Source organism: Dryobates pubescens, chromosome 14 (genome assembly GCF_014839835.1).
Source record: "Dryobates pubescens isolate bDryPub1 chromosome 14, bDryPub1.pri, whole genome shotgun sequence".
NCBI lineage: Eukaryota > Metazoa > Chordata > Aves > Piciformes > Picidae > Dryobates > Dryobates pubescens.
The window spans coordinates 2,060,845-2,083,876 of record NC_071625.1 but is presented as its reverse complement, the minus strand read 5'-3'; the positions used below and the strand labels follow the sequence as shown (position 1 = coordinate 2,083,876).

At 45.6% G+C, this 23,032-nt stretch overlaps 1 protein-coding gene across 1 annotated transcript; it reads left to right on the top strand.

Moving 5' to 3' along the window:
- Window positions 1-32: 32 nt before the first annotated feature.
- Window positions 33-22,106, top strand: DCAF13 (DDB1 and CUL4 associated factor 13). The gene is made up of 11 exons (XM_054167425.1): window positions 33-152; window positions 2,693-2,892; window positions 4,368-4,475; window positions 6,147-6,236; window positions 7,389-7,544; window positions 8,273-8,350; window positions 10,479-10,561; window positions 11,135-11,299; window positions 13,531-13,666; window positions 20,389-20,552; window positions 21,356-22,106. Exons 1-11 carry the CDS (start codon window positions 83-85, stop codon window positions 21,441-21,443), a joined length of 1,338 nt encoding a protein of 445 aa, XP_054023400.1. The 5' UTR covers window positions 33-82; the 3' UTR covers window positions 21,444-22,106.
- The last annotated feature ends 926 nt before the right edge of the window (window positions 22,107-23,032 follow it).

Genomic DNA, 23,032 nt, shown 5'->3' with positions numbered 1-23,032 from the left:
CCCTCCGGGCGCATCCGGTCACGTGGGCGCGCGGGGCCGCTCTTCCCGAGGGCGCGGGAGCGGGCGCGTGTGCGGCGCGAGGATGCGGGTCAAGGTGCTGAGCCGCAACCCCGACGACTACGTGCGCGAGACCAAGCTGGACCTGCAGCGCGGTGAGCGGCCGAGGGAGGCGGCGGCGGCGCGCGCGCGGGCGGCTGTCAGCCCGCACCGCTGCTGAGCTGCCCCGGCGCAGGGTGCTCGCCAGCTGCGAGCCGACGGGCTCCTGGCGGGCGGTGGTCTTCTCTCCCTTCCACCGCTGGGCCTAGCCGGGCCGGTCAGCGGAGGAGGCGGCGGCGGCGCGGAAGGAAGGCAGGCGCGCGCGCGGGCGGCTGTCAGCCCGCACCGCTGCTGAGCTGCCCCCGGCGCAGGGTGCTCGCCAGCTGCGAGCCGACGGGCTCCTGGCGGGCGGTGGTCTTCTCTCCCTTCCACCGCTGGGCCTAGCCGGGCCGGTCAGCGGAGGAGGCGGCGGCGGCGCGGAAGGAAGGCAGGCGCGCGCGCGGGCGGCTGTCAGCCCGCACCGCTGCTGAGCTGCCCCCGGCGCAGGGTGCTCGCCAGCTGCGAGCCGACGGGCTCCTGGCGGGCGGTGGTCTTCTCTCCCTTCCACCGCTGGGCCTAGCCGGGCCGGTCAGCGGAGGAGGCGGCGGCGGCGGTCACGTCACCGTGCGCGGCCCGCCCCAGTTGCTCAGCCGTCCATGAGGCGCTGGGGAGGCCGTGAGGCTCTGGGCTAGGGTACGAGCACTGTCCTCCGGCTTCTGCCCCGGCTGCCCAGCGGCTGCCGGCCCCCGGCGGTGCCGCGTGTGTGCGGGGCAGTCGTTTGCTCTCGCCGCCCTCCCGGCGGGGCCTGGCGGCTGCCGGAACCCGGCTCCGGGCGCGACGGAGCGTGGCCTAGAAACGCTTCCGAGGACGAGTGCGGAGTTTAGTCACCGTTCTGGTCCCCCGGGTTGACGCTTAGCATTGCCTAGGTTACTCTTGGCAGTCATTTCCGCTTGCTGCCGTTTCTTGCCTGCTTTCAATAGCTTTCCCCACTTCTTGCATATCCCTTACTAAACATGGCAAAACTCTTGTGAACGTACAACTTCGCAGCTGCAGCGGTGTCTGGTAGATGGGATGCTGCATTCCATGCTCTGGGCTGTGCGTCCTCTGTAGAGTTGTTGCTGTGCAGTCGTCTAGCTTCACTTCTAGTGTAGAAATGAGGTTTAGTTTCTCCCTAGTGGCAGAAGTACAGTTTGTAGAACGGCCACCCTTTGTCAGAAAGAGCAGGGATAAAAGCCCTGGATGTGCTACAACAAACTCTCTTGAGCAGGTCAATAGACCTGTTTGGCTGAATCAGAGGCAGGTGGCCGTGCTGTGTGAAGCAGCATCATCATAACTAACATTGTCTCCTTGTAACAGGCAAAAATGTTGCAATTATGCACTGACACAGTAGCTGAATACATCTTAATTTTCTAAGTGGGATTTTGTGTGTGAGCTGTTAAATGCTCTGCCATAATACAGACTCATACCCAACTCCATTTAATCAGAGATGTTACAGGGTTTGATGTGCATCAAGTAGTATTTGGAAACTAGCAGACTGAATTGTGGAATCATAGAATTGCTTTGTTTGGGAAAGATGTCAAAGATTGTCATGTCCAGCCAACAGCATGAGAGCACTGTGTCCTGAAGTGCCATGTCCCCATGCACTACCTCTCTGGGCAACCTACTGCAATGCCTGACCACTCTTTCCATAAAGAGCTTTTTCCTAATATCCAATCAAAAGCTCTCCTGGCACAATTTCAGGCCTTTTTCTCTTGTTCTACCACCTGATACTAAGGAGAAGAGACCAAACCCTACCTCATTACAGCCTCCTTTCAGGTGGTGTTAGAGAACAATGAGTTCCTGTTCTCCAGACTGAAAAAATCTCAGTTCCTTCAGTGGCTCCTCATAAGACTTATTATCCAGACCCTTCACCAGCCCTTAATAAATATTAATATGAAGTATCAGCTCTTAATGAGAGATCTGTTGTTAGTTTCTGTAGTGACTTTTCAACCTTTTTGCACGAAATGAAATGACAGAGGCAAAAACCAGAAGCATAATGTCAATATCCACTGACTTCCTTAATTTATTGCAAGGTGATCTGTGCAAGCAGATGCAGAGAGACACTTGCTTGAAGCTTGTTGGATGTAACTCTTCTGTCTGGGAAACCAGATAGAGAGTTAGCAGAGGACCCAAAGTAGTGAACTAATGAGTCTTATTTCTGAGCCAGGGCTGGCTTGCAGCAGAGTGAGCATGAAGAGAGCTGGGTTGCCTCTTTGCATGTCCATGTAGCTGTGTCCTTTCTGTGTGTTAAATTTAGGGGTAGGGGTTTATGGAGTGTTTAGGGTTTTTTTTGTTGTAGTTCTTGTCTTCTTAATAACAGTTAGAAGTTACCTGCAGCTTGCAGTTCATTCTCTATTTTACCTTCCCTTGAAAAGGACAAAATAATTTCAGAGTTATTTCAGCCTTTACTAACTTAACTTGTTAGGTGAGCTCACTAATGACCTCACAGACCTCTGTCAGGACAGGAGGAGCAGGAAGAATCAGAAGCGTGGCAGAAATCTCCCATGGCAGAAAAATCCAAGAGAAGAGCTTCTGAATTCACCATGATTTTCTGATGTGTCTGTTACTCTTACTGCAGTTCCCAGGAACTATGACCCTGCACTGCATCCATTCGAGGTTCCACGAGAGTATACAAGGGCTCTGAACGCAGCCAAGCTGGAACGGGTGTTTGCAAAGCCATTTCTTAGCTCCCTTGATGGCCACAGAGATGGAGTTAATTGCATGGCCAAACACCCAAAGAGTTTGTCAACAGTGCTGTCTGGAGCTTGTGATGGAGAGGTAAGCTGCAGTTACAAACCACAGCAAACAAGGTACCTTTCTTCCTTCTTTTCTTTCCTTCTTTTGGGTGTTTGTTTGTCTTTTCCTCCCTTTGAGAAGTTAAACTGCTGCAGAGTAATAAGATTTCTGAAGTCAGATGAGCTAGAGGGAAGAGGCACGCAGCCAGAAACATTTTGGGATCCTGATGTATCCTATTACTGAAGAGATGGCAGCCCTGTCTTTGATTATTTTGCATAAATGTTACAAGTAGCAAGCAAGGACACTTTAACTGGAGTCAGCTGCAGAAAAAAATGGCCTGTTTTCTGTCTTCTCTGCCCTCTCTCACCCTTACATTCTCCATTTCATGGTTCTCCTGTATTTTAGCAGTGTCTGCTGGGTAGCTGCTTGCTTTCTGCTTTTTATAGTTACTGCATGTATCATGGAGCAGTGTGAAGGAGATTAACCTTTTCAGAGAGGAGGGGAATAAATCAGTGTGAAATGTTGGCCAGTTTTCTTAGCTACTGATGGAGCAGATAAAGTACTGGCTGCTGCAAATACACTCCAATGTAAAAACTGACCTCCTTTCTTTGTTTTTCAAATGGGCCCAAAACCTCTGTGAGAGGTAGGTGTCTGTGTAAAGTGTAGCACAGCAACTGAAACTGGACCAAAGGCTATTTGCCTTAAGCTTTTCTCTTCAGTGGGGTATTTTTTTGCTAAAAATGACCACTGCTGCTGTCTTTTAGTTCAGAATTCTAGTTCAGAAATGGGGAAAAGCAAAAATACAGTAAGTGTAGAGCTAGGGTTGCAGGAAGGGGCATGAAAGAAAGAGCAGTTTAGGAAAGATGTTGAGTTGCTGGAATGTGCCCAGAGAAGCACAAGAAAGCTGGGGAGGAGTCTGGAGCACAGCCCTGGGAGGAGAGGCTGAGGGAGCTGGGGTTGCTTAGCCTGGAGAAGAGGAGGCTCAGGGGAGACCTTCTTGCTCTCGACAATTACCTGAAGGGAGGTTGTAGCCAGGTGGGGGTTGGTCTCTTCTCCCAGGCAACCAGCACCAGAACAAGAGGACACAGTCTCAAGCTGCACCAGGGGAGGTTCAGGCTGGACGTTAGGAAGAAGTTCTTCCCAGCAAGAGAGATTGGCGCTTGGGATGTGCTGCCCAGGGAGGTGGTGGAGTCACCATCCCTGGAGGTGTTTAAGAAGAGCCTGGCTGAGGCACTTGGTGCCATGGTTTAGTTGATTAGATGGTGTTGGGTGATAGGTTGGACTGGATGACCTCAAAGGTCTTTTCCAGCCTGGTTAATGGTAAGTAAATTAGAAAGCTGCACTTCTGGCTTTCATTTGTTTTGAGGAAGGGAATAACGACGCAGGGGGAACACGAGCTTCGGCCAGCCTTCAGGCCGGTTCTGCCGTTTCGTTGCAACATGTGTAGTCTCTTGGTACTTGAGTTGTGGGCTGTAGGCAACTGAAATGACAAGAGAATACCTTTCTGGTTTGCACAGGTCAAGATCTGGAACTTGCCCAAGCGCCAGTGCATTCGCACCATCCAAGCCCACGAGGGCTTCGTTCGAGGCATGTGCGCACGCTTCTGCGGCACCTCCTTCTTCACGGTGAGCAGCGTGTCCCTCCCTGGCGCAGCAGAGCCTGCTCACCATCTGCTTTCCACTCAGCATATTACCCTCTGCCATGCACTGGATAAATATTATGTGAATACACTTATTAATTTGTCAGTGAACCTGGCAGTCCTGTTTCTGAAGAGTGTGTGTGTGTCTGTGCTGTGTTCTGGGCGTTAGGAGTGTGGAAGGGATAAACAGCAGCAAATTGCTCACAAATGGTCATGTAATTAAAACTTGAGTAATTCATGGAAGTAGCAGATTATGTTCATTGAAGAATGTGCAGATGCTTTAAAAAGCAGCCATTTACATATCCCCTGTGATTAAAGATTAACTGATTAAGTCAAGGTGGTTCCATGGCTTATATTAACCAGAACTAATTCAGTTGGATGTAAAGCATCTGAAAATAATATACCTTCCTCTTGGCATTAAAACAGTTCTAAGGTGATGGAATAAGAAGAATTAGTTTTGAAGAGTGTCCCCTGAGATATTGCTTCTTTTGAGCTGGACACTGAAGAAGTTCCTTGTTGTACATTCAGGTTCACTGCTGTACATCCATCTTTCCTGAAGTACCATAGCAGGTCATGAGGACAGTTAGGATGGAGGGGAAGTCACAGTGAAAATTTCTGAGTGATTCCAAATCAGAATCCTCTTTTGGCAATCCCTCCTCCTAAAAATTAAAAGGGAAGAAGAAACAATAGTAGTGCTGCCAGGAGAGTTAAACTTGAATGGCATTTTTTGGACCATCATGCCTGATCCAGGTCACTGCACAGGTGGGCAAAAGCTTGTGCATAGTGCAGGAGCAGACAACTGGAGCACCTGAGCTGGAAAGTACCTTTTGACTGTTCACATGCATATCAAAATGACTTGCAGAAGACAATTTGCATTTTAGGGTGCTGTTTGATTAAGAATCACAAAATGTAGCACTGAAAAACAGTCACCATCCCAGCTCTTATTTTCCCTATTTGACCCTGGGAGTGTCTCTTTTGGAAACTGGGAAAGATTTTTGGATTGGGGTAAAACCAGTTGAATAAGTGAATGAAGGGTGGTGGAGGAAACAGTGGAGAGTAGGTAGGTAGTCATCTCCTTTACCAAGCAGACAGATCCCCACACAGTCTCTGAGCAGCAGCCCCTTGGGAGGCCAGCCTTTGCCTCCCCTTTCCTCTGCTCCCTGAATTTTATAGCTGAGCATGATGTTACATGGTGTGGAACACTCCTTTGGGCAGTTCAGTTCATGCCTGTATCCCCTCCCTTTCTGTTGCCCACAGCTAGCCTGTATTCTGCTGGGGCAGGCAGGGATGATGACTGACAGAGTTGGGGGGAATAATGCCTTGACACTGTGCAAACACTGTTCAGCAATAGCTAAGACAATGGCTAAACCAGTCCTGATACAAGGAATCATAAGGGCTGCTACAAAGAATGTTAACTCCATTCCAGCCAGATGATGTATGTGTAGCTTTTCAGTTCCTAGTGAAATACTGTGATGAGAACTGATCTTCAGCTTAGAGGTCTAAAAGGGATCTGTGACTAGGCAGAAGAGAGTGGTTTTCAGTGTGTCATGCATCACTCTCTTTTGAAGGCTACCTGTACTGAATGGCAAAGCACAAGTAGTAGCAAACCCAGACTATGTTTACATAACACTGTACATGCTTTCTACAATATCTCCAGGTTGGTGATGACAAAACTGTGAAGCAGTGGAAAATGGAGAGCCCAGAATATGGAGAGGAGGAAGAACCTATTCATACAATCCTTGGAAAGGTAGTAAATCCAAGTTCTGATTTTTCCCACATCCCTTCTTTTCAGTTAATTTTGAACCAATTCTTAACTAGCTTTTAAAGGAGGAGAAAGCAATAGTTTGGTATCACCTGTTATCATTATGGGTTGTAAGGGGATGGCATACATTTTATAGTGGCACTTCTAAAGTATGTTCAAGATTTCATTATACTTAGCTTACATGTAACCAGAAAGAACTCTCAAATGCCACCAGAGGCTGCCCAGCTCTGTCTCTACTAATAATCCCTTCCCTGTGAGCTGGTCAGATCATTCTGTAGTCTGTGTCTCTTCAGATGTGTGTTGTCTGCAGTAAATAATTTTCTTTTCATGCCACTACCTTGCAGCCATTCAATATAAAATTGTAACTCTTCTTTTTTTTAGACAAAAGCAGGCTAAATGTATACATCTCAGCACTTCAAGTTTGTGATAAGTTTGCTTGAAGGACAACGTTAAATCCCTATTTTTAAATGGCTACTTTGAAACTCTTTCATTGTAATGTCTATAGGAGCTGCTCAGGTCCTCACTGAAAAGTTGTTGTATCCTTAAAAATTCCCACTTGCTCTAAAGTCAGCCAGGACATTGCAAATGGGCCACCTCACACCAGATCAGGCTGGCCAGAGCCTCATCCAGCCTGCTCTTAAACACCTCCAGGGATGGCACCCCAACCACCTCCCTGGACAACCCATTCCAGGGCTTCACCACTCTCATGGTGAAGAACTTCCTCCTCACCTCCAGCCTGAATCTCCCCACCTCCAGCTTCATTTCATTCCCCCTAGTCCTATCACTACCTGAGATCCTGAGAAGTCCCTCCCCAGCCTTCTTGTAGGCCCCCTTCAGATACTGGAAGGCCACAATTAGGTCACCTCAGAGCCTTCTCTTCTCCAGACTGAACAGCCCCAACTCCTTCAGTCTGTCCTCACAGGAGAGGTGCTCCAGCCCTCTGCTCATCCTCGTGGCCCTCTTACAAGATGTGATCTCTGGTACCAGAGGTGACTTGCTTTACAGTCATATAAATGAGTGAATACATGACAGAGGTTTTATGCAGTGACTTGTGGATCTTTGTTGTGACAGAACACACTTGCATATTTATCTGTACAATTGTTTTTGTAACTACTTTTGTTGTTTTTTGTTTTAAAGACTGTGTATACAGGAATTGATCACCACTGGAAGGATGCTGTTTTTGCCACCTGTGGCCAGCAAGTGGACATTTGGGATGAGCAAAGAACAAGTCCTATGTGTTCTCTGACGTGGGGGTTTGATAGCATAAGCAGTGTAAAATTTAATCCCATTGAGGTAATGTTTCTGTTATATATTGCAAACCACTGTTTTGCTTGAGCTGTGTAAGGTCTAGACTCTATCACACCATCTTTAGCAGCTTTTCCCAAAGTTAGATTTGGATATGTGTTATTTGTGGGGATGTATACATGTATTTTTATGGCTACATGGATATATGTTGTGTATGAGGATGTATTTTGTGGCTATATTACTTTGGAATATAGCACTGTATATTTTAGTATTGTTTTCCTTTTATCTCTGTTAGTGGGGGAGAGGAGGAAAAGGAGTAGGACCTTCTTAGTTCTGCCCACAGCTATACATATGCCCTGCCTCAATCATACAGTGAGCAGTTATGTGGCTGTGGAGCTCTTACCTGTTCCACTACTGCTCTCCCTGTGATCAAGACCTCTCCCTGGGCAAAACAGTTGCATTTGATCTTCTCAAGCAGTTCCTATGTACCTCTTGGCTGGGCTGAGTCTGTAGATGCAGTGTTGATGAGGAACTACTTGTTACTTTTGAAGCAGAGTGGCCTGGGTGAGAGGGGAAGCTATTCACAATGTTTGTGCTGAATAATTAGCTGCATATCAAGACCAATGAACGTGCTTCCCTGACTGAACAAGGATCTGTTTAGCTATCAGCTTTGTGAAGCAGGTTGGGAATCTAATGTAAACTGTTAACTGTACTCTAGGAGTGTAGAGAAGACCACACACATGGGTTTTCTTTCTTCTTTTCTTTGCCTTTTTTAGACATACCTTTTGGGAAGCTGTGCTTCTGACAGAAATATTGTGCTATATGATATGAGAAAATCAACTCCATTAAAGAAGGTAATCTTTGTCTATTTAACAGAAGGATACAGCACTAATAATTGTACTGAACACACAAATAGTCTGTAATTGTTGATGATGATAAAAGGAAGCTCTGAACTGTGACTTCACTTGAGTTTTCATCCTCTAATTTTGAGTCTTTTAAGGGATTTGAATTAATGTTGGGATTTAAACCAGGCAGAGTTAGAGGAGGCCTTGCCTGCGTTCAGACGGGCTGTCACGCTCGCTCTGCTGTGATTCTTGATAAAGTGCCTGACCTGACAGCAATTTCACAGGAAGAACTTTGTGTTCCTCTATTGCATTCTGTCTCTGTATTTAATTTTTTATCCTTTGTGCTAGAAGGAAACAAGGTAACTCCTAAGGCATTTCCTTTGCACCCGTGGAGAGCCTTGCTCTGCACTTGGCAAGACGTTTTGGTTTTTCATGGAGACAAACCCTTCCCTATGCACCTAGTAGAAACGTTCAGAATTGCAGTGCAATCAAAGTTGTGTTTGTGTGTGGAACTCACCAGTGTCCTGTCTCTGTGGTTTGAAATCTTAAGTTTCAAAGAATGATGGATAAGAGGGTGAGCTGCTGCCTAAGTGCAAAATAAAAACTAGTCTACAGAGAGCTGGGAAAAGATGAAGGGAACTCCTGCTATGTTTTAGTACAAGTCAGTACCCTTTAAAACTCAAGTTGTTCTTGTACCAGCTCCTCTATGGTCACAGGAAAGCTTAGACTGTTATAGTGATAGACTTCAGCACTGAAACAGTTGACAGGAACTGTGTTGTTCCTTTTGCTTATAACATTGGTAGCAGTTCACTTCATCAATTTACCTTGCAGGTGGTAGGGGAGGACAGATAATTATTTGGGTGATCTGGTTTTGCATTGAAGTAAGCTCAAAATCTGCAGGCTGATACACTGTGAGTGAGTGTTCACAGTTAAAATAGATTAACTAAGATAGCCAAGTCTTCAGGGAGATGACAACTTTGATTTGTCTTAATAGGTACTTTTTCTGATGAAATTACTTAAGTGTGTCTGCAATTGATTTAAAAAACAGTGTCAGAAAGATGGCTCTGCTACAGGTTTAGATAGTTCTGAGATGCCATTATTTACATACCTAAGGCATTTAAATCACTTCCATATGTAAATCACTTCCAGCCCAGGTTGCTTTACATGTTTGTTATAGAATATAACTAACCATACAGAGAATCCTTTTCTTAGGCACTATTTTAACTCCCAAGTGCAGGGCTTGAAAACTTGGCTAAAATACAGTGAAGCAAGATGTGGAGCAGGGACTTGGACCAAACATGACCATTTGGGGAAAAAAGATTCCTCTCTGTCTCCCCTTCTGCTGTAGGGGCCCAGCTGCCCCCCAGGATGGAGGCATCAAACACAGAGCTTCTTAATGCCTCTTCTAGTCCTCTGTTAGCAAAGTAGAAGGGTCTCACTAGGCTGTCATCAGCTGCCTTCCTCCCACTTCAAGGCAAACTGGCCTCTCTAGCTATCTGCTTACTATCAGGAAGCAAATCTTTATGAATGTGTAGCAAAGGATTCACTGCTGAAGCAGTGATAATGGTGAGTAAACTGCAGCACAGTGACTTTTACTTCCATTGCCTTTAGCACTTCAAGAAGAAATAGCAGCTGTCCTGGGGAGTTCATGAACTGCAATTAGAGATAAGATAGCAAAGGGATAGTAATAACTTGGAGAACATCAAAGTGTTACTTTGTAAGTGCTGGTTCACAGCATCAATTAAGGATTATAACCCTTGACATAACCATTTAATTAAACTTTCTTAGAGGTTCCTGTAAATATGATGGAGAAGTTAAACTCTTCAGAAGTTCCAGGTTTGCATGTTGACCAATAACATGCTCCTGTTGCTTACCTGTTAAAGGACCACTTAGAAGAATTTGCCTCAGAGATGTCTTACAGGGGGAGATTTAATTGCCATGTAGCATAAAGCAGTGAGTGTGTGATAAGGGACAGGAAGTTCTTGAGTTCCAGTTCCAGTATTGTTATGTCACTATTTCTCTGCCATAGTTCTGTGTCTAGAAAGTGCTTGTGTCCAGGTGTGTGAGGAGCTTTGGACTGTAGCAAGTATTTTACTGCCTGTAGGAAGGCAGCAACATGTAAATAAATGTCTTTCAGGTTATCCTGAACATGAGGACAAACACACTGTGTTGGAACCCCATGGAAGCTTATGTATTCACAGCAGCCAATGAAGATTACAAGTAAGTGTGACCTTGTTTTTTGCTAACCCTATGTTTTTAATGTTTATCCTGATGATCTGTCATCATGCTAAAAATAGACTTTTTAACTACTTCAACTGTAACTTTGATGCCACCAAATGGGAACTGCACAGTAGACTGAATTACTGGGAGTTGCCAGTATGGGAATACCCAGAAACATTGCAGAGTTAATAGGCTTGCTTCAGAGCTGCTGCCACGTTGAGATGATATACTTGTATCTGAAGGTGAGTAAGGGAGGACATTGTGATGGTTGGAGAAATGCTTGGTCAGATGATAAAGGGAATAGTGAAGACTGTCTTAGTTCTTTGACATCATTTTAACATCACAGACTGCCACTGTTCTTTGACAGTAAGCAAGAATCCTAGGTCTGATCCAACGATTGAAGCATTTTCAAGCCCTGAACAATGCATCGCTCTTCACTGTGAGCAGTTTTAAGGAGACCCTCTGCGCTGTGGGTCTGTCCTGAAGTGCAGTGTGTGTCTGATCGAGTGTTCAGCACCAGTGTGTGTGCTGAGGAGTTGTTCAGACATTAAGCTCCTGGTGTTTCTCTCCAAGCTTATATACTTTCGATATGCGCTACCTGGAGTCCCCTATGAGGGTGCACATGGATCACGTCTCTGCTGTCCTTGACGTGGATTATTCGCCCACCGGGAAGGAGTTTGTCTCTGCCAGCTTTGACAAGTCCATCCGCATTTTCCCTGTGGACAAAGGTCACAGCAGGTGAGTGATTTTGCAGCTTTCTCTCTTGCTGCCCTTCATTCCTTGCCCCCCAACGTTAACTTGGCCAGACCAGCTCAGCTGGAAGCAAATGGAAGCTGTATTTACAGGCAGAACTGCAATCTCCAATGGAGTGCAATGCACATGTACAACATACACAGGATTTGCAGTATTTACACCTATTTACCATTAGCAAACAACATGAACCCCCCCAGTCAGAGACCAGGGAAGCTGTCCCTCTGCCCTCCCCAGCCCCTGTCCAAAAGGGAGAAAGGAGCAGAGAAGAAGTAAGTAGCTGTTAGAGTGCCACCAAAACATTGCAGCCAAGGTGAGGTAGAAGCAGATTAGTATTTCTAGAGAGGAGAAGCCCCCAGAATGTTTTGGTGCTACCAGTCTTACAGCAGATACTGCTCCAATGGAATCATGTAGAATTATCTCTAGTTTCTTTTGCACACCCAGTAGTGATTTATTTATATTTTTCTGCTCAAAATCCATAACAAAATTTTAAAGGCATAAGCCTAGAACTGCCACACTTGGGACTTTGAATTCATTCATTACCATCTTCATTGGGGCATTCACTTCCTGTGAATATTGAAATCTTACTCTCTCTGTGACTTGAGACTGGCAGGTCATGTAAATTGAGAGGTGACTTCCTGGCTAGCAGTACTTAGGCAGTTCTGGGTTGAAATGACAGTGGATTCTTGTTCTTGGGTGCACTTTTGTATTTTACCAAAATGAATCCCATATTTCATAGTTTTTAGGTCCCCTTGTACTGTATCTGTCACCATTTATGTTTGCAGGGCCTTACAGCACTGTAGCATTTGGGTTTTGAGGGACTTGCCTCCGTCCTGTGTGGACCATTGCTAAAGCCATGGCGTGAAAAGCATTGTCGTGTGAATTCCTGTGTCTGGGACAGTTCTGTGACCTGTTTCACCCTGCTTATTAGCTCTTGTTCATTACTTTTTAAACCAGGCTTTCATCCATGTGACACTGCTTTGTAGACAGTTCACTTTGAATTAGTTTTCCCTGCAAGATTTCATAAGGCAGTGTATTAATGTTTTGCTGAAGCTCAGATTACATCTCCTGACTCTCCGTCAGTATTGTATTTTCTTTCCTAGTTTGAAAATTTGAAGCAAGTTATCAGATCTGGCTGGGATCATTTGTTCTTCATACACCTACCTTCATTATTCTCAGTTGTCAGGTCTTCCTTTCTTTCTCCCTCCCTTACTCTTGATTTCATTTTACTATTAGTTCCCTCCCTCTCCAACCTCAGCTGAAAGCTGCCACTCGGTCGATGTGTGCACAGTGCAACTATTTGTCTTGATAGGTATTTCATACAATCCCTTCCTAGATTGTACTAAAAATTGAGAGGGGCTGTTGACATTTTCCTTTCTATCTAAAGTACAGATAGTTTTAATTTTCTTCTTGTCTGGCAATAACACTTTAAATGTAGTTGGGTATTTCAGCTCCTTTGTGGGTTTGCTTGGGTTGGTTGGTTTTATTTAGTTTAAATTCTTGTGTTATTAAACATTGTGGCTAACTGTTTTGGGAGAGGAAAAGGCTCTGAGGAGACCTTGTTGTGGCCTTCCAGTATCTTAAGGAGAACTACAAGAAAGCTGGGGAGGGACATTTTAGGGAGTCAGGTAGTGATGGGACTGGGGGGGATGGAGCAAAGCTAGAAATGGGGGGATTTGGATTGGATGTTAGGAAGAAGTTCTTCCCTATGAGAGTGGTGAGAGCCTGGCACAGGTTGGCCAGGGAGGTGGTGGAAGCCTCATCCCTGGAAGTGTTGAAGGCCAGGCTGGATGTGGCTGTGAGCAACCTGCTGTAGTGTGAGGTGTCCCTGCCCATGGCAGGGGGCTGGAACTGGCTGATCCTTGAGGTCTCTTCCAACCCTGCCAGTGCTCTGAATAGTGTGCATTTCCCATTGTGTACCTGTGGCACGTTTTGCACAGTTAATCTGTAGCTATTCACTGTAATTTCTATGAAAGCACTTGCTTGAAGAGCATCTTCTCCTCGGTGGTCTGTTGTGAGTCCACAATTCATGTATATCTCTCTAGAGCTTTAAGATGAGCACAGTGTTGAAAAAGAGGAAAAAGTCCTTTAAAACAAACAACCACCACCCCCAAAAGTGGAAAAAAGACTTGCCTTGAAGGGAATGCTGCCTGCTCCCTGCAAGGTAATGGTGGGAGGAGTGGTGCTAGGTCCTTTGAAGACGCTTGCCCTCGTTGCAGGGAGGTGTACCACACAAAGCGAATGCAGCACGTCATCACCGTGAAGTGGACTGCCGACAGCAAATACATCCTGTGCGGCTCCGACGAGATGAACATCCGCCTCTGGAAAGCCAACGCTTCCGAGAAGCTGGGGGTGGTAAGAGCTGCATCTCTCTATTTGCTTTCTATCCCAAGAGCTAGGTGTTTGGGGGGGTTGTTGCTTTCACACTGAACTTCTCAAATGGTTTCTGAAACAATTGCAGTTCGATGTCTGTGTTTACTTGGAAGCCTGAGACTAGTAGAGAGGGAGGTGAAAATGATCAGGGGGCTGGAGCTCCTCTGCTGTCAGGCCAGGCTGAGGGAGCTTGGGGGGGTTCAGCTTGGAGAAGAGAAGGCTTTGGGGACACCTAATTGCAGCCTTCCAGTACCTGAAGGGGGTTACAAGAAGTCTGCTGAGGGACTGTTTGCAAAGGCCTGCAGTGACAGGGAGAGAGGCAATGGTCTGAAATTGGAGAAGAGCAGGTTTAGGTTGGATGTTAAGAGGAAATTCTTTGCCATGAGGATGGTGGAACACTGCAACAGGCTGCCCAGGGAGGTAGTTGAGGCCCCATTCCTGGAGATACTCAAGATCAGGTTGGACAAGGCTCTGAGCACCCTGATCTTGTGGAGGATGTCCCTGCTGACTGCAAGAGGGTTGGACTGGATGAGCTTTAAAGGTCCCTTCCAACCCAAAGCATTCTATGTTTCTGTTGTAACTTACACTAATCAATTTCTGTGCCTCATTACTGCTATACAAGGTGACTTTATTGGTTTTTGGCCTTGCTTAATATTAACAATCATCATCAGATGTAACTGAACTAGAACTAGATAACGTTTCACATCTCCATGCCTTGTGTGAGATGTGTTCAAGAGCGATGCTGTTGAATTTGGCAAGGCAGGGACTTGGACATTAAATTAGTAACTGAAGCTGCTATAGTTGTTAATTTTTTTAACTTGGTGTTTTCTTTTTAAAAGCACTCTGAAATTTCATTTTGCAGATGTTTAGGGAGAAGTTGTTGCCAACAAGACTTAAGAGTGGAATCTTTATGGCTTAATCACGTTCTTGGATATACCTTAGAGATGTTGCTGGGATTCAGACAGCTCTCAAATGTTGTTCAGTCCAGCCTGGGGTAGTTCCTGTGATTTTTAAGTTGCCCCTGTTGGTGGCTGTTTATCAGGTTCCACTGTTTTTCCTGCTCTTCCACTCTAACTGCTGCCTCTTTTTTTAGAGGGCTGGTGTTTTTATCTTCACAGACATATGCTTGCTGATTTTAGACATGTCCAGTTCTTCCATGCTCTGTGGCTATTTTTTGAGCACTCCAAATATTCAGAGCTGAACATTCAGTAGTTCTGTCAGAAGTGTCAGAATATCCTAAATGCTTAGTTGCTTGGTCTGCTGTTTTTCCTTTGCTGAGGAGATTTGATTGAGTGACTCATCCAAAGGTCACTGTATTTCTGATCTAATGCTAACATCTTGTAATACACTGTATTTTAAGGTGGGTATTTTTGGTGGGGGTGGATAGAAACCAGCATTCTGAAAGAGAAGAGAAAATCTTTGACTATTATTTTCCCCTTTGGTGAGTACCTAGTGTTGGTTTTAGCACTGCTGAGTTCCCAGGGAGTTGCAGTGAATATATAGTGCTTGTGTTGTGACTGAGGAGCATTCATGCAGTTGGCAAGTTGTACTTTCTGAACTGTGGCTACCCCAGCAGCCATCAGTTCTGACATGCATGTTTCTTTTGGTTTTTAATGTATTTGGCATTGCACTCATTACTCAAAACCAGTGGAACATTAAAATAAGAGTAGAAGTCTCTGGAGGAGCCAGAGGCATGCTGTGTCTCCACTCCACTGGCAATTAAAGCTGTGTGGATTCACATAGGGGTAACAAAACTCAAATCTCTCTGTTGGACCTGCTGCAGAAATGGCTTTTAAGTAATTAGAAATATTTAGGGGGGGTTTAATGAACGTTGATTATTTATTCTGTAGGACTTGATTTTTATTTTGCAGACAGTATCTAGCTCTACATGTCCAGAAGCAAAAGCCTCAATTAAACAAGACTTTCAAGATCACAGGGTCCTGGAGTGGCTTGGGTTCTAAGGGGCCTTTAAAAATCATCTAGTCTAATTGCCTTGCAATGAATAGGGAGATCTTCAACTAGATCAGGTTGCTTAGAGCCCTGTCCAACCTGGCTTGAATGGGGCATCTATTACCTCTCTGGGCAGCATGTTCCAGCATTTCACTTCATTGTGAAAAATGTCTTCTTTCTGTCTAGCTACTCCAGAGCATCCATATAATGTACATAACATATGGTGAGTGTGCTTGGGGATTCTGTGCCTCTGTTCTAGGAGACATTTGGAATCTCTGAAAAGGTACCTAGTAGGCTTCAGTGACTAGAGTAGAATTAATCTAATCATACAAAGAAAGGGACAGAATCATAGAGTTGTCAGGGTTGGAAGGGACCTCAAGGATCATCTAGTTCCAACCCCCTGCCATGGGCAGGGCCCCAGGGATTTTTGAATGGTCAGGAAAGCAATGGAGCCTCAGTAAAGCTTCAACAATCTGTATTGCCAGGTCACAAAACATCTGCAGTTCTCAGTGTAAGTGCTCACTAACCTCACTTCTGTGAGGAACAGCTGCACAATTTGGCAGTGTTACCTTTCCAAAGTAGTTAGGAATTGGAGCTCTGGCCAGTTGAAGGCCAAAACCTTCTGCCTGGGAACGATTGTGTTTCAGTAAAAGCAGTGTGGGGGCTGACAGCAGAGGACCACAGGTTTGCTGCTTTCTTACAAGATGCAAAAATAATAATAGGGTTTGATTAAGGACTGAAAAAGATGGGAGGAAGTGGAGTCACAAGTGTTGGTTTTGATCTAGCAAAATGCATTAGCAGGAGTGCTTCAAAGCTGAAGTAATTGCATAGCCTTTCAGTCTGCAGTTCCATTCTGTGAGCTAAGGCTGCCAGCAGGCAGTACCAGATCCTGTGTGACACGGCTTCCTCCTTGTGGGTGTTGGGGTTGTGATTCAGTGCACATGGAACTTTGGTTTTATGCTACCTTTTGGGTGTTTTGTGTCATCTATTTCGATGTAAAGATGCAGGAAGTGTTTTGTCTGTGGAAACAACGAGTAATAAACTTAGAGAGGTGTCTTCAGCAGAACAATGGGGGTGGGGGAAGACAGACAAGCTTTGGTGTAGAAAACTGCTGGGATATGTTTGCACTCTAAAAATACATTCTGTGCTCTGTCTGCCCTAACCTAGAAGGGCAACCTGGACGGGACAGACAAACAGCCCTTCTGTATTCTCATGCTGGAGGGGGTTTAAATACTGCACAGTACAAATCCAGCTTTCTTTAAGAGGAGAATGTTGTGGTAGAGGTGATTTTAACTTCTCAACCAGGGCTCTGGAAAAATGCTTACCTGCCTTCTGCTTAGATGGGAAGAATAACCAGCCTCTACCTGGGGGGAGGAGAGATGTATAGACAGTTTGCTTGAGGACACATTTTCCTATTGCTGACAACTTGGTTGCATTTTAGAGTTCTTTTTTTGCCCCCTTTTCACTCCAGGTATTTGCTGTGAAGTGCTGCTCTGGTAATAGCATGTAATGTCTCTCTCCCTCCCACAGGAGCAAAGTTGCACAGTTCCTTTTGGAATGCATGGAGAAAAGGGTCACACACCATTTTCCAGCATGTCTTCCAGTTGTGATGTCATAAATCCTGATACATTATAGAATGGTAGAGTGGTTTGGGTTGGAAGGGTCCTCCAAAGGTCATCTGGTGCAGACCCTCTGCAGTGAGCAGGGACATCTGCCACTAGATCAGGTATATTGTAGAGTGTTCCAGTCCCTGCAAACCAAATCTCTAATCCTGCTAAATTATGCTGCTTACAACTCCTCCTCCAGCTTAAAGCAGCTCTTTGTGCTGACCTCGTGTGCGATGACTTGCAAGAGAGGTTGGAATTCAGGACAACACTGCAGTTTGCTTTCTTAGCTATCTGTATCTCCCATGGCAGGGAGGCTGGAGTAGCTGATCCCTTCCAACCTAAGCCATTCTGTGCTGCCTGTCATAAACAGGCATTGATTTGTCATTATGGCAAAGTTAACTTTATTGTTTGTCATTATCATCACGTAGATGGGGGTGCACTTAGGATAGGGGCCCTGGCATTCCTAGCAGGTTCCTGCCTTCCTGTAGAGCACAGTACACACAAAAATGGGATCAGGCTCAAACATAACCACCTCTTCACCTCCATTAATGTTTTTAATGAGATATCCTGGATATATCTTTAACTTACAGATTCACCTCTTGTCTGTAGAATCATCAAGGTTATGCTGAACTGGCAGCAGTTTGCTGCTCTCAACTGGAAGGAAAATCGGTGCATTTGAATGAGAGTAAAAGCGCTTCAATGTGGATGATGTTGGCAGCTTCCTGCAGAGTGGGAGCACCTGGGATTTGTTGAGAGTCAACCACTTCCTCAGGCTGGCTCCCTAGAAGGAATTTCACTTCAGAAATTGTGGGTTAAGATTGTAAAATTTACTCACTTGCCAGTAGACAGAGGTGATGGTAAGTGTAAGTAAAGTAGAAGGGTTTGGGGTTTAGGAATACAAGGGTGTGGAGAAACAGATTAAATCCATTGTCTACCTCTGATGAATTGTCTGAGCACTGAGCAACTGCATCTGGTACCTGGTTTCTTTACTCTCTCAACAAAGCAGTTGCTGCTTTATAGGTTTCATTAATACTTGCTTTCAGATGATGGTATTTTGGATCAAAATTATCTGAGCATGATAAAAGTCATGTCAAGAGTGGAGAAGAAATAGCCTGTTACTGATATCAAAGGGGAGAAAGGCATGGACATGCTGGAAGGTGTCCAGAGAAGGGCCACGAGGATGAGCAGAGGGCTGGAGCTGCTCTGCTGTGAGGACAGACTGAGGGAGCTGGGGTTGTGCAATCTGGAGAAGAGAAGGCTCCAAGGAGACCTCATTGTGGCCTTCCAGTATCTGAAGGAGAGCTATAAGAAGCTGGGGAGGGACTTCTGAGGGTGTCAGGGAGTGACAGGACTGGGGGGGATGGAGCGAAACTAGAAATGGGGAGATTCAGATTGGATGTTAGGAAGAAGTTCTTCCCTATGAGGGTGGTGAGAGACTGGCACAGGTTGCCCAGGGAGGTGATGGAAGCCTCATCCCTGGAAGTTTTGTTTAGTGTTTAATAAGGTTGTTGGCTTTGTGACTGCCTATTTTTTTTCCCTTGGTTTGTGTCTGAAACTCAGGATGCTTTATTTGTTCCTTGTGAAAATAAGATATTTATAGAGGTGAATAAAGAGAAATTGTCTGAGCTAGTGTTCTGCTTTTAATACTTTAGGTGCAGGTAGTAGTGGGTGAAATAAATGTGGGCAAGCACAAGGCTTGTGCCACTGCTTGTTTGACATATGAAGGCTTTTATGATGTCTGAAATAGTGGAGTTACAGAGTGTATTTTGGGCAGGAAGGTAGAAAGAAGAGGATGGACTTGTCCTCTGTTAATATTTAATGTTCCACAGAATCACAGAGTGTTAGGGGTTAGAAAGGACCTTGAAAGCTCATCCAGTCCAACCCCCCTGCCACAGCAGGGTCACCTAGAGTAGGTCACACAGGAACACATCCAGGAGGGTTTTGAAAGTCTCCAGAGAAGGAGATTCCACAGCCTCTCTGGGCAGCCTGCTCCAGGGCTCTGTCATCCTCACAGTGACAAAGTTGTTCCCTTCTGTTCCCTGGCACCTCCTGTGCTCCAGCTTGCACCCCTTGCCTCTTGTCCTATCATTGGACATCCCTGAACAGAGCCTGGCTCCATCCTCCCAACACTGCCCTGCACATCTATCTAATGAGTGAGGTCACCCCTCAGGCTCCTCCTCTTCACACTGAAGAGCCCCAGCTCCCTCAGCCTTTCCTCCTAAGAGAGATGTTCCACTCCCTGTTATGTGAAAGCTCACTAGGCTGAAATGCAGCTGAAATTCCCAGAGATCTGAGCAAGTCCAAAACATACAGAGGCTGACACTCCTTGAGAAGCAGCACTTGCTTTAAACAAGAGGGCAGACAGAGCTTGTTTTGTGTTGATAAATAAGCCTTAGGAGCAAAGGAAACATGCCTCGTGGGGGGAAAAATGCTCTGTAGGTTAGCTGTCAGGAGAAGGCATTTCTCACTTTCAGTAGTGGTAGTGGTGGCTCAGAGACAGCATTAAACATGGCTAAAAGGCTCCAGTGGTAATAGCAGCTCACCTGTGTTTCATGTGCTTGTGGTACTAAGGTATTTTTAGCTGCCTGCTGAAAGCTGGAACTCCCTGTGTGCCATATAGCCAAGCTAATGCTTGAAATCTGGTACATGCACTGTGCTTCCTAATGGATCAAGGCACTGGGTGAGATTTAGGCCACCTACAGAGCTGTCTGTAAAGCTCTTCATGAAGACAACTCATTTAAAGCATTTGTACTTACACTAGCTAGTGATTAAAATGCCTTCAGATCTTTGTTTCACAGCAAAAGTTGATCATCAGCAGAGGATAGGAAAGGAAGCAGGGCCTGATCAAAGAGGTTTTACTGTCAAGCTGTTTCTGTTCTCTCTTCTTTCTCTACAGCACATTTAAAATCTGATTTCCCCCTCCCCCCCCAGGGAGTAACTTCAGTTACTTTACTGAACTTTGAAACTGATAATGTTTTGTGTCTTGAGCCTTGGGATCTTGTTGAAATTGACCTACCCTGTTCTGGACCTCCCCTTGCTCGAAGGAAAACCGTTTGACTTGAAAGCTGAAGTTTGGCTCTGTGGAGAGAACGGTGACAGTTAAATCTGTGTGCTTTAATACCACCCCTGTCTGTGCTTCCCCCCTAGCTTGCACCACGAGAGAAGGCAGCCATGAATTACAACCAGAAGCTGAAGGAGAAGTTCCAGTATCACCCAAAGATCAGACGCATCGCTCAGCACCGGCACCTGCCCAAGAGCATCTTCTGCCAGATCAAGGAGCAGAGGATCATGAGAGAAGCTCGCCGACGCAAGTATGTTACCCTCCTCTGCCTTTGCTTTCTCCTGGCCCTCCTGAAACACATCACTGCAGGGCTGTGGCAACAGTGCATGGGAGTGACAGGGCTACAGTGTGTGGGCTGGGCAAGTGTGAGCTTCCTCTGACATCTGAGTAAGAGACCCTCAGCTGCTGGCTGATGGACATTTGACTATCAGGAAGATGCAGACGAGTGCCAGTGAGGGCTGGCTGCTTCCCAGATGTACCTTAAGAGTAAGGAGCAAGCACTGTGTTGGAAGGAGGGAGGCACAGTGGTCTGTCAAGCATGATGTGATGCAGCATTGCAGTGGAATCAATGGGCTGGTTTGGGTGTGCAGAGGTTTCTTGGCTCTCTTTTGACGGGTTTTTGTGTGTGGCTTTGTTGTGCTGTGGGTTTTTTTCCCCCAAAGCCAGACTCCAGGATGGGTGTTTTCCATCACCTGGATCATTGCCATATTGGAATTTCTAGGAGCAGAAGGTGTCATACTTTGTTAAATTAATGGCTACAACAGTAGAACCAAGAGGTAGTGGGGTTTAGTCTTCTTTCTCTGCTGAAAGACTCTACAAACTTGAGTAAAGTTGGTGTAAAACTTGGGTAAATGAGGCAGTTTTGGTTTTCAGAGGGACAGTCCTCCTCCTCCAAGGAGGAAGTGCACAGCTTTTGATGAATGCAAGCAGAACAAGTCGTGCTTTTTTAAAATGCTAGGTTATCTCCATTAGTAGCTTAAGGGAAAACTAGCACTAGTTAAATCTTGTGTGCTGACTACTGAGCTTCACTTTCCTGTTTCTGTTTGTTCCTAGGGAGCTGAATCGTCGTAAGCACAGCAAGCCAGGGTCTGTGCCAGTGGTGTCGGAGAGGAGGAAACATATTGTGGCAGTAGTGAAGTAACTGTGCTCACCTCTACAAAGTGCCACAATGAAAGAACTCTTCTACTGCCATTTGCCTGTCTGATGTCGGTCCAAGGCTGTGTATTGCAGTGGCATTTGGCCCCTTTGAGATAAGCCAGACCCTTGGTAGCTGGTGGAGGATACCTGTACTCCCAGTCCTGTTCCTTGGTGCCATTACTACAAAGGAAGGACGAAACAGATTGAGTTTTGTCTGAGGCAAAAAGCCTGCCCCATCAGAGTTATAAAATCAGCTGTCCTGTTCCTGCTTGGTTTGCCTTTGGTTTACACCTAATAAAGTGAACAAGTGGTCTGAAGGCAATGAACTAGATCTTGCTTATTCCAACTGACAAATGTGCTGCCTTACATCTCTTCCAGCAAAATGTATTTTTCTTCAACAGGAATTCAGTGGGATTCTCAGACATCTGTAAACTCTTCTCTTCTGACTTAAATACTCTGTGACTTGGCAAAACTTGAGACTGTGGAAGTTGCTAATCTGTAATGCCATGGTTGAACAAATACCTTCTCTCTTTAGTTTTATTTAAAACTTTCCAAATGTGTATGAAAGAAGGATGGAAAGTGCATAAAGCACAAACTTCTTTAGGTGAGAGTGATAAAAAGCCCTTCTGTTTTAAGTTGATGTATTGTAAATAAAAGCAAGCTTCACATTTCCCAAGGTACTGTAGCCCAGAGTGCTTTTACTCTTTGTCTGGGAAACAGATTTCTTCTCTTTTAGCAGAGCAGAGTTATCTTTTTGCTTAAGGTGATCAAAACTCCCTAAGGCCAGAAGCACAAGGTACATCATACCCTGCAGTGTTGCTTAACAGCTTCTGTACTAAAGGATTTTTGTAAGCCTTTGCAGCACTGTGCAGACTGTAACTACATTCTCCCCTGCCCTGGATTTATGCACACACACAAAAAATATTCAGAACTGGGATTAATGTTTTTAGTTGAACTTTTTGTTGAATCTGGCAACTGAGCACTCTGAGCACTTGCCTTCGTGTAACACCCTGCTTAACAGACCCCCTGACACTAACAGCCATGTGCATTTCTAGTTCTTACTCTTTCCCTTGTCTGTTCCAGCACTGACTGGGCAGGATCCCTGGATTATCATGGCAAAATCATGGCTCTTTGGTGAGAAGAGTCTATGAGGTACCTTTCACTCTCTGGATCACTTAGCTTATGGAGTGATGCAGGAAGAGGAGCAGATCTGAAGAGCTCTAAGTAGGATGCTGAGGAGCAGTGGAACAGATAGGGAATAGGCTGATGTTGGCTGTGTGCCTGCTGTACTAATACAGTGCACTCTGTGCCAAACACAGTTTATTTCCTTCCTGAAACAGAAAATTGAGGGAGAATGTGCAGTGCAAAGCATGGCTCGTGGCACAGCTGTAAAGTCTTGCACAACTTGCAGGACCACACTCATCTTCTGCAAGGTGATTAAAAGTGTTCAGGCTTGTCAGTGCAGCTTGAGTTGATGTAGTTGGTGGTTGAGTCGTTGAATCACGCTAAGCCCTGGTGGGAGCAAGCCCTGCCACTTGGAGTTTGATAGTTTTGGGGCAGAATCCTGACTGTAACTAGAGAGCTTTCAGTTCT

Coding starts and splice junctions, on each gene's coding strand:
- DCAF13 (XM_054167425.1), top strand. CDS start 83: ATGCGGGTCAAGGTGCTGAGCCGCAACCCCGACGACTACGTGCGCGAG. Junction 4,476..6,146: donor GCGGCACCTCCTTCTTCACG/GTGAGCAGCGTG, acceptor CAATATCTCCAG/GTTGGTGATGACAAAACTGT. Junction 13,667..20,388: donor CTTCCGAGAAGCTGGGGGTG/GTAAGAGCTGCA, acceptor CTTCCCCCCTAG/CTTGCACCACGAGAGAAGGC.